The sequence below is a fragment of the Trematomus bernacchii genome, unplaced genomic scaffold (genome assembly GCF_902827165.1).
Source record: "Trematomus bernacchii unplaced genomic scaffold, fTreBer1.1, whole genome shotgun sequence".
Taxonomy (NCBI): Eukaryota; Metazoa; Chordata; class Actinopteri; order Perciformes; family Nototheniidae; genus Trematomus; species Trematomus bernacchii.
This window is the reverse complement of record NW_022987648.1, coordinates 3,419,408-3,431,144: the sequence shown is the minus strand read 5'-3', so window position 1 is coordinate 3,431,144 and position 11,737 is coordinate 3,419,408. Positions and strand designations below refer to the sequence as shown.

Genomic DNA, 11,737 nt, shown 5'->3' with positions numbered 1-11,737 from the left:
TGGTTTATATCCGGTTACTTCATTGTAATGAGCAAAGTCTACATAATACGAGGCAAACTTAACATATTTAAAGTCAACAGATTTAATATTCTGGAACAGGAAGTCCACAGTGGAATGCAGCTTTAACACACCACATCCCGATGAGGTTTCATCACAGTTACACATATAGGACAGCTGGAGCCTGCCCTAACAAAGCAGGAAGTTCATGTACTAAATAAAGGCGGTTCTTTAAATACACAGAGGAGGAATCAGTCCAGGAGTTCACTGTTCGGTCTTCAGCGGGAGAACTGCCTCTTGTCACCCCCCTTTCCTTTGTTCACATGCTTAAAGACTTTTGACTTTTGCCCAAATTTGGACTTCTGGTATCCAAAGCCACCTCCACCGCCTCTCTTCTGCATCTTTCCTCCTTTACCGGCGTGCACGTCTGGAGAGGAGCCGGATTAAGGGAAACTTCAGCTGTTTATTATACATTTCTATATCATTGCACATGAAATGAGGGATACAGGCCATGACAGACTTAACACATTAAACAAACCACAGGAAAGGATACTCAGATCGACGTATGGAGGAACTTTGAAGCCGAAGGACAGCGCCACCATGGGGAGGTTCAGGGTGTTCACGCTGTAGATCTGTTTGAGCGAGTGGGAGTCGTAAGCCCTCACGTACGACTTGTAGGCCTCCTGCGCTGACTTGTGAAGGTAGTAGTTCTTCTCTATCAGCTTCTCCAGCTGAAGAACAGCAGACAGTGTGTGATTACACTTAAACGGGCACAAAACCATATATACATGTATTTAAATGTTCTAAGAAAGATAAGTTCTCACCTGGGACTGGATGTCAGAGATTTTAGCCCAAGAAAAGTCAAACTCACTCAATGGGACCTGGACAGAAAACGGTGTTCATACGGACATTATTCACCTGACCTCAATATTTGATATTCTATGTATTTGTTATACAAACTACAACACCTGCTATATAGTGATACATATCATTGATATCATGATAAAAGATTTAAGCCCTAGATTCCTAGCCAGCCCTAGTTAGGACAAAACATATCCAAGAGTTAATGTTTGTAAAATGCAATGAACTAAATAGTATGTCAGAAATTAATCATAGCGATTTTGGATTCTCTGATCTTTTTATAGTGACTTGAACAAAGCTTTGGTCAAAATACAAGACAGCATTATGTGAACCCTTATCAGTGTTATATTTTCTCACTTTAAGCACTTTTTGCAAAGTCTAATAAATAGCCATGTAAATAAAGACAAATCCCATTCAAGGACATGACATGTCCAGCAGGAAAGGCATAACAATTGTGGATTTACGTGAGCCTTCAGGTGAATGTTAATGGGGCAGAGAGATGTTACCTTGGCCTGCTTCAGGAAGCGCAGGAAGCCAAGCTCCTCGGGGCGGAGGATCAGCAGCGCGTGGCCCTTGCCGTTGATGCCTCTGGCTGTCCGGCCCACCCTGTGGATGTACTCCTGTGAGGGGGGAGAGGGGGGGGTTGGTAGGCTTAATCGGATTCCTAAAATGTCTTCTTAATTCAAAAGTAAACATCAAGTGTTGAACAATTATTATCATGTGATATAACAAGAGCCGTTTTGATACCTTGGGGTCATCTGGGGGGTCGTACTGGACGATCCAGTCCACCTCGGGGATGTCCAGTCCTCTGGCAGCTACATCAGTACACAGCAGGATGCCCGAGTCAGCGTTGCAGAACTGGAAGAAGGTGGTGGTACGTTTGGTCTGCTTCTGCTTGCCCTGGAAATGAGAAGAAGAACCGTTGTTACTACCGCTGGCTTTGTAGGAGACCGACTCAACACAACTTAATGTGAAGCTACGTGGCGCTTCTTACATGGATGGCCATGACAGGTAGGTCGATGTAGTTGAGAAGTTCGTAGTGGAACTTCACAGACATGCAGGAGGAGAAGAAGACCATGAGCTTCTTCTTGCGGTTCTTCTTCAGGAAGGTGAAGAGCAGCAGGAAGCGCTTCTCTGACGGGCACACCACATAACCCTGAAACATGAGACATTTCTTTAGAGTGCTGCGGAGCGGCAGTACAGCTCTGCGTTCACAGAAACAGCAGCAGAGCCTACCTGCTCCAGGCCGTCCACTGTGGCGTTGTCTTTGTTGTCATCCACGCCCACGTACAGCGGCTCCTTCTTCAGGGAGATACGGGCAAGGTCCTCCACCTTCCGGGTCTGGGTGGCTGAAAACAGCATGGTCTGTCTCTTCTCTGGAGAGAGCAGACAATAGGCAGGGGTTCAGAGACGGCAGGTGGATCAGAGGAACGAGGTCAACACAGCCTGTGATGTGTGTCTTTTTGGATACTATAACACCGTTGTCATGAGTTATCATTGCTTTAGCCTGTCTTACGGGCCGTCTCCACGGCAGCGTTAAAAAAAATCTTGGAGGTGGGCGTATCTGAAGCTTGGGGATTTTTTTGCGATCAACCAATCACATGAATCTCCCGCCCGCGACATACGAAGCCAAAAAGCCCGAAGTAAACTGGATATAAACTCCCCAAAACAGGCGAAAACATACCACTGTCTCTGCCACCTCCCTCCATGCCTGGCTCCTCCGGTTTATATCCCGGTAGGTCTGGTCATAAAGCACCGGGTGATTGATTCGCTACCGCTAATTTCTCCTCCATTTTTTGGAATATGAGGAAATGACCTGCGGTATGTGTCTCCCAGCATACACGCCGTTTGATTGGCTAGAGCTTGAACTGTCAGATTTGCGTACACGGGATTTGATTGGCTGACGCTTCCTCCTCAGCTTCAAAAGTTGAACATTGTTCAACTTTGGATCTTGAAAATCCTGAGAATCTCCGCTCGCCTGCCCACAATGCATTTCGGCGAAAGCGAAAAAAAGTGACGTCACCCCATTCAAAGTGAATGGGCAGAAGCGTTTCAAGATTTTTTAACGCTGCCGTGGAGACGGCCCGTTACAGCCAACGGTGTCATATGAAATATGTCTGTTTGGCAGACAGGGCGGGACATTAGCCGCGTTCACACCAGAGTACTTTTCACCGTACTTTTCGCGTTTAGTTCCGTTAGTACCCCTTATGTCGCGTTCACACCAAAAAGAGCACTTAATCTCTGGGACTTTTACCCCCATTTTTAGTGCCTGCTGAGAGATGGTACTTTCCTGGGGGAAAAAAGTGCCCCAGTTCTGATTGGCTGGGCGAATTGCAAACCACGCCCCGTACAACTCTGAAATGTTTTGTAGAGCCGCCATTTTATTATCCTGGCATTAGCATTATTAGCATTAGCATTCGCCCAGTGCACAAACGCAGAGAGACTAACTTATGGCAACACAAAATAAAACATGGGAGCGGTGGAGATGAGGAGGTGTCGGCGTTCTGGCGATTTACTCTGAAGGCTTCAGTCCCCAACTTCGGGGACTTCTGGCCGGGGACTCCGGGTGGCAGTATACGCCGTGAAGTTGTTTGCGGACTGCCAGTAAAGCCAAAGCAGAAGAAGACGAAGTAACGTCAGCGGCTCATTTGCGTAATCTTCCCTCAGGGAAAAGTACTCCGGTGTGAACGCGATCTGTACTAAATGCCCTGGGGTAATAAGTGCCGGGGCACTGAGTGCCGGTGTCAGTACCATATGTGTTCGCCCTACCATATGTGTTCGGGGTCCGTCGCTTACCAATGACGTCACTCATTGTGATTGGCTGTACGGTAATCGCACGCTGATTGGTGTAACTAGGGGCGCTGACTAGGGTATACCGGGGGTCTGATCAAAGGATGAAGCTGTTAACGTGCTGCTACCATAAACTGGCTGTAGCCTACAAACTGAAGCAGAATGATCTAGGGCTGTCCCGAATACCATTTTTCGGGCTCCGGATATTCGGTAGTAATCAGCAGTGAATATTCGGCCCGCGCGGGGGGGGGCGTAGTAATCAGCAGCGAACCGCTTCAACACGTGTATTTCGGTGTATTCACGGCATTCATTTTGTTATTCTACAGTATTGTTGTTTTATAGTTATTTGTTAATGTAACCCAATTTGTGTTCTTTGAAATTGAAAAGGATATCGCATTGTGTTTGTTACTTTCGTTGCAGTTGTATACGTCTTAAGTGTAATTTGGCTTTGTTTCCTATTTATGGACATGCTTTTATTTTGAAGGAGAGTTAGCGCAGTTGACAGGAAGTTGTTGTTGCTTTGGAAACAACGTGACAGAGATTAACGGAGAAAAGTAATATCTACATATAAAGACGGAGAGGCACAAGCTCTTACGTTGATATTGGAGATTTCAATACATTCAATTTGAAAAAAAACGAATAACGAAATTGAAACCCGAAATAGTACTCCAATGAACGAATATTCGGGTACAATAGGGCTGTACCCGAATACTATAATAAAGTTATAGTAAATAACAAACTCCAGTGTTAGAATTCCATAATTCCATATTCATAAATAAAATGATATGCAAATAACATTTTCTTGGCTGTGGACTTGTACTCTACATAATTATGTTGAGCTCATGGTAATCTAATTCAATAAACAATAACTGCAATGAATAGATAGCATTTTCTGACTCATAAAATGATTGGATATGGTGTAATTTGGTAAATGATTCTGTGTTGAAAAATGTATATCTTTAAAAACTGCGTTGGTGTATTAGGGCGGGCCATACTAATTTTTTTCTTTCAAATAACGTATTTTGGTGTGTAGAACACACATCTATTTAGATTTATTTATTTTGAAGTTGTTGCTATGGAAACAACATGACGAAGAAAAAAGTAATATCTTCTACATATAATAGCGGACAAAGTAAAGAATGAAGTGTATGTTTAAATGTTAGCATCCCCCGAAGAGGCTCAAGCTCTTACGTTGAGTCTGGAGTTTCAATACATTCGGAATTTGACCGTGTAAAATGTCCTCTTGGGTTACCGTACAGCCAATGCGTGACATCATTGGTAAGCGTAACGGACCCCGAACACATCTGGTAGGCCGAACACATATGGTACCTACACCGGCACTAAATACGGCAAAGTACTTGGTGTGAACGCGCCTATTATCTAAATATATAAAGGCTTATTACGGACTAAAAAAATACAATTTTCTGTTTTGATTGTGAGCTTTTTGTTTCAAACTGTCAATTACTGTCCTAACTCTGGAAGTGGATCACTAAATTGCTGACATACTCCAACAAATATGTACAACAGTCAGAGGTGGGGTGGGTACGTACTTGGCAGCAGTTTGATGATCTGCTTCAGCTCCTCCTCGAAGCCCACCTCTAGGATCCGGTCGGCCTCATCAATGATGAGACACTGCAGGTTCTTGTACATGAACCCGGGCGTGTTCTGAAGACAATATGTTATTTAGTTTGAATAATCTTATCCATGTATTCACAATAAGAGTTTAGAGAAGAAAAATATAAACAGTGATTAAACGTTTAGTCAATGTGTCATACCACCAATTCTACACAGTGTGGTGAATGTGTGATGCTCTGTTCATGATGCTCAGTATATGTGGTGGTTCTGGGGTTGAGCTCACCTGCAGGTGGTCCAGCAGTCGGCCCGGTGTGGCCACCACGATGTTGACCCCGTTGGCGAGCCTCTGGGCCTCAGCGGAGCGGTTGCTGCCCCCCATGATCAGCCCGAAGGTGTGCACGTGATGCTGGATCAGCTCCTTCAGCACACCATAGGTCTGCATCGCCAACTCGCGTGTGGGCGTGAGGATCACCACTCCTGTGCCTGGGGGTTGGTGGGGGGGCAGTATGAAACATCAGAACACAGTTTGATACACAAGGAATAAGAAATGTTTCCGCAATTTGGAGAAAGAGTCTATTAACGGGAGTCTCACCGTTCCTGGGCATGAACTTGAGTTTGTAGATGAGCTCTATAGACGGGATGAGGAAGGCCAGGGTTTTACCACTTCCTGTCTTGGCAGCAGCCAGGACATCCCTACAGAGAAGAAAAGCAGACCGTTTCATGAAGACAACACTAAAGTGACGTTTAACCAGTTAAGCCCCGAGCCTGTTTTTCAGGTGACATTCCCAGAACAAATGTCTATATCTTCACTTCTAGGTAAATTAATAATCTTTTTTCTCAAAGCAATGATACACCTGTGAGTTGGATGTAGAAAAGTCAGAATCAATATAGATGTTTTTATTTGAAAGTAAATTCAGATTGAACATAGTAAAAAAAATGTAAATTATAGTGTCCGTCCAAAAAAACAAACATTACTTATAGTGAAAACCACCGTTGAATGATGGGATAGTAGGCTAAAAGCTTTAGGAATCTAAACTATAACATATAATAAGTACCCTGTATCAAGATTGATGCAAAACAAGTGACATTTGACCTTTTTAGAGAGGTTTAGAAAAAGAAAAGCACTTCTGGGGTCATTTGGGTGCATTTTCCATATGTCTGGCCCCCCTCGGTCGATTTTGATGATTGACACCTCTTTTTAACCGTTAGAGCCAATAGAATCGAGGGGAAGTTCCTAAAATCCATCTAAACATTACCCATTGGTGAATGAGTGATGCGTAGCCAGAATGCTCTTGTAGCAGCTAATGTGAAAACTCCGTTATTGACATTAATATGAAGATGGATTATCAGTAATCATTTCAAAGTGACACAGACACATTGGATTAACCATTGGATTAACCTTCAGCAGCGTTTTTGTCGTTTTGATGCTATTAAACACAACTTTTGATCAGAACAACAGCAAAGGTAAGAATATCTCAGTGTTTGCTCCGCAAAGCTACATGGTGTGATGTCTGGGTTTGCTTCCCCTGTCGCGAGTTCTGGTTGCTCAGTGATGCGTGATACTTATATTTCTGGAATCTGTGGAATCTCAGCTTGCTAATCGATATCTTGTTTGTGCAGATCCGATAAGTAATAAGGGTATTTTAACATGAGTTCTGTGCCAAGTGCGTTAGCATTTTTTCGCTCAGGGCTAATTCAGAGCCTTTGTTATCACCCTTGTGTTTCGTTTTGCTAAAAATTGTCTGATAGCTGAGTTTCTTCCTGTTAAGTGGGTATGACACATTCATAGTTTGTTAAATGTTGAGAAGCCCTCAAGCTAATTGTAGTTCTTAAGAAAAAGTCTAAGTATCTAAGTTGCAATTTTAATGAAATAAAAATGTATTCATCAGTGTGAATGTAAAGTATATAAATGGTGCATTAGCCACTTTCACACCAAATACTTTGCCGTACTTAGTGCCGGTACTTAGTACCCCAGGGCACTAAGTACAGATCGCGTTCACACCGGAATAAGTTCCCTGAGGGAAGATTACGCAAATGAGCCGCTGCCGTTAGCATTTTACCACTTCCGGTTCCTTTGACAAAAAAAGCAATGCAATTTCTCCATAGGATTTTGGAAAATATCTGGAAATAAGGTCTGTGGTTGACACACATTTAAGAGACGGATCACGTTTTGTTCTACGACATTAAATACATCAGCAGTGACCCCATTATTGGTTTTTCAGTTGAATTATACTTAAAGTTCAGGGTAATCAACTGTTAAAAACATACTGTTCACATTTTTCTTTTCAATAAATGGATGTTTTCAAAGTAAATGGATAATCGTTTTTAATAATCGTGATGTCAATTATTGACCCAAATAATCGAGATTATGATTTTTGCCATAATCGAGCAGCCCTAACAAAAAGGCGGTCACTGTCTGTGGACTGGTGTTAACAACCATCAAGCTACGCATAGATTTGACTGGCACATAATCTGCGATATCTTTGACTAATCCTGTCCTAGCCAAACGACAGGTGCTTCTCTATTTCTTTCTGAAATAAACTGATGCCTAAAAGCCTAAGAACAAGAAACCTGTCCGTTACAGAGAAACAGCAGAGTGACGCTTACCTTCCCTCCAGCAAGGGGCGAATACTTTTGTGCTGGATCTCAGTCATGTGTTCAAAGCCCATCTCCTTCACTGCTTTCAGCGTGTTGTCACTCACCAGCTCAGACAGAGAGGTAAAGGCTGTGTCCTCAAACGCTCCTGTAATAGCAGAAAACAGTTCATCAGTGGAGGGCTGAGAGGAAAGGCATAGATGAAGCATAGGAACACAGGATGTCAGGAAAGGGTTGGGAAACTAGTCAGATCCAGTGTGCTTGCAGTGAGACCTGTCAGGAGAATCACTGGGGACCCCCACAAAGACCACCACAAGAGTCTCTGTATGCCTTTGCTGACACCCGCTTCACGATGGAAACACTGAGCGGGCAACACATAAAGGCACCTGCTGAATGTTCCTCAGGTAAGAGTCAAAGAAGACGAGACGTTAGGAGACTCCTTCCCCGCTCAGATGCTTTGGGTAAAGTGTTTCTTTGGAAGTTCATACCATCTATTGTCATGAAGCAAAGACTTAGTCTGACTGTTTTCTTATCTTGTTGACATTACAACTTCACAGAAATGTAAGGCAAACAGTTTAAAACGCAGATTTTTTTTACAATGGTAATATTCTATATTTGTATGCAAACAACTACAAATTAAAATCGATTAAAAGGCCTTGTTTGTACCAACGGTTTATTTCCACCCAACAGGTTACTAGGAAAGGATAAAGAATCACATCGTTAAGAGGAATAAATAATGGAATTGGTTTTTATACATTCTTATCATCTCCCATCCGTGAGTTAAACAGATAGCCAATTCTTCTTTACCTGTTAAGCCGGATGGTAATTCAGGTTGATCTTCCTCTTCATCATCTTCCTCTCCAGATTTGTCCTCCTCCTCATCTTCCTCTCCGCTCTCATCATCATCATCATCATCTGCAGCTTCCTCTGGTTTGTCTGCAGCCTGTTCTCCATCTGCTAATGCTGCTCTCGTCTCCACCTCTTCATCGTCCACTTCTTCATTGTCCTCCTCTTCATCATCATCTGCTTCTGTCACCGTTTTGGTTTTCTTCTCAACTGGAAACAGGAGTGTGACATGTTGGTTAGCCATCACAGGTAAACAAATATTTTGTTTTTAATGTGAAGCTAGCAGACTGCTCATGTGTTACCTGGTGATCCAGCAGTGTCCACGAGCTTTCTCTTATTCTTGGTCTTTTTCTTCGCAGTAGCGTCTTCAGTGGGGGTCCCCTCTTTCTGTTTCTGCTGGGGTTTGTTGTCAGGCTTACAGGCAGCTTCGGGTTCCGTTTCCAACCCGTTTGAGTTTGCTGTCAACACATTGAAACAAAACACATTCACACTATCAGCCAGATGATATGCAGAGGTGGAAAAAGTACTCCGATTGTGTACTTAATGAAAGTAGAAGTACCAGCGTGAAGGAATACTCTGTTGCAAGTAAAATTACTGCTATCAAAATGTTCCTCAAGTAAAAGTAGAAAAGTATTATCATCAAAATATACTTAAAGTACCAAAAGTCCGCAGATTGGTCCATTTCAGAATAATATGATATGTGACCCGCTCTATCGAAATCAGTCGGAAGTCGCAACGGCTCATTTCAAAATAAACGTGGATTTGCGTAAAAAAATTGTTTTTCGGGGTTAGGGTGTTTTGTTTGATTTTAAATAAACAAAGTCTTGGCTTTCAGAATATGAAACTTATTTCCAAAATCACACGATAAATACATTTTTGAAGCTTGTAAAGGGAAGATGACAGCTCTCACTCGCCACTCTGCTCTTCCTCAGCGCTGCTTCCCTTCGGCTGAAATTATGAATGTAAGGCGTATAGTAATCATAGATAACACGGCAGGGTCCGTTACAGTTTGTTTTCATCTGATTTCAAATAAACAAAGTCTTGGCTTTCAGAATATTAAACTTGTTTCGACAAATACAGATGATAAATACAACTTTGAAGCTTGTAACGGCATAATTACAAGCAGAGAACGGAGTAACTTAACGTCACAGCAGGCATAACAACAGCCGGTGTTTCTCGTGAGTGTTTTCCCCGGGAAACAAACACAATACACACAAACGCAAAAATACAGAAACACACACACTCGCGAGCTTCCCCCAGACCAGTAATCCAAACGAAAATATTTCCCCTCCAGACTACTTTGATCATTTGCTCCGCTGATAATCAATCAGATCGATGGATTCCAGAGAAGAGGAAACTTTGAAGGCCTTTTTCTCAAAATGATGACTCGGTGACAGTCATTATATAATGTGACATTTTGCTTAATATTTGGAGCACAACAACAATCCTGATATCATTAGAAAGCTAGGAATCTCCTCTTTCCAACAGTGTATACAACTCAAAATGTGTCTTCGGGTCAATGCCACTGATTTCGATGGAGCAGGTCACATATGTTTTATAATGATTGATCATTAGAGTGTTATCAAAGCTGTTAAAGATGCTGCTAGTTTGAATGACTTTGTATACTGCAGGGTAGCTTGTGAATTTACTCCAGGTGGAACTAAAGTCTGATTTAACACTTGATTATATTTCACATCATTAGTCCAGATCTGTAAAGTTACTAAAGGTATTAAATGTAGTGGAGTAAAAGTACACTGTTTAACACTTGTGTGCAATATAATCTTTTTAAACGTGTTAATGTGGAGCAAATCTTAGAGACTTTGTGAAAAATTGGGTTTATTAGTAGTTCAGTATTTTCTTTAATATAATATAATATAATATAATATAATATATATATATATATATATATATATATATATATATATATATATATATATATATATATATATATATATATATATATATACATAACCAATAAGTGATAAATAAATATAGTGGGGTAAAAAGTCCAATATTAGTGGGGTAGAAGTAGAAAGTAGCAACAAATTGATATATTAGTAAAGTACAAGTCCCTCAAAATGTTACTTAAGTACAGTAGGCTACTTAGTTAATTTACACCACACAGGATATGGAAAGATCTTTGAGCAGTTCTGATGGACTTCGTGATGCTTCACTTTTCTTCCAGGGTGTTTAAAACGTTTCTTTAGGTTCATGAAAGCCAGTGAAGGGTGATACTTTTGGGCCTTCTGCTGCAACATCTGTAAGGAGAACTTTCATGTTGTCCAGTGCTAGCTAGCAGCATTTTAAAAAATATATATATCAATCATTGTGATGGTTAACAAATGATGGTGACACACGGATAAATATATCGTTACAAATTAAAACCAGCTAATGTCATGAAACAGTTTAACCGGTGTGACAAGAGTTCCTGATTGAAATCCCTCTCGTGAGAAGCTAACGTAGCTAGCCTAGCATGTAAGTTCGACACCCCTTCAGAAACACTAAACAAATGCAACAAGAACATATTTGTTCTACATGACATACCGGTCTCTTTGTCTTCTGCCTGCGTCTTCAACAGTTTGCGCTCTTTGTCTTTATCACTTCTCTTCTGGATTTTCTTGCGGAGCAGCTTCATCTGTAGGTCCGCCATGGCTGCTGTGCATGCACACGTGTGTATGTATGTGGTGTTCAGGACCCATCGGGGTAGCAGTCTGCATTGCCTGAGTGAAAATGCGAAGGACCTCTCTCAAAATCCTTTGAGGAAAGACTTTTGGCCAGGGGAAAATATATTAACTAGAACATTCCGAGAAATGTTGAATGTGTGAATGAAACTTCGGTGCGCGTCCCGATGCTAACATTACCCCCGCTGAGTAAGTATTAATAGCATTAGTTGTATTGTTAAGGTACAACAAAGAATATACATTACTTTTAGCTCACTTTTAGCTGACTATTTTAACTTTATAGATTACATTTTTTGAATTATTGTACCACATTCCTGCATTGTTTCTGAACATCTTTAGATTACCACTGGATTTAGTTAACGACCGACAGGTGTATTAAACATGTCTATGTG

General features: G+C 41.7%; 1 protein-coding gene across 1 annotated transcript; it reads right to left on the bottom strand.

The window, feature by feature from the left end:
* Positions 1-11,393, bottom strand: ddx18 (DEAD (Asp-Glu-Ala-Asp) box polypeptide 18). The gene is made up of 14 exons (XM_034134210.1): positions 11,209-11,393; positions 8,967-9,122; positions 8,626-8,874; positions 7,831-7,966; positions 5,816-5,916; positions 5,507-5,706; positions 5,199-5,313; positions 2,095-2,234; positions 1,853-2,014; positions 1,606-1,758; positions 1,365-1,478; positions 822-878; positions 551-728; positions 1-424 (listed from the first exon to the last, which is right to left on the bottom strand). Exons 1-14 carry the CDS (start codon positions 11,312-11,314, stop codon positions 276-278), a joined length of 2,016 nt encoding a protein of 671 aa, XP_033990101.1. The 5' UTR covers positions 11,315-11,393; the 3' UTR covers positions 1-275.
* Between the last annotated feature and the right edge of the window lie 344 nt (positions 11,394-11,737).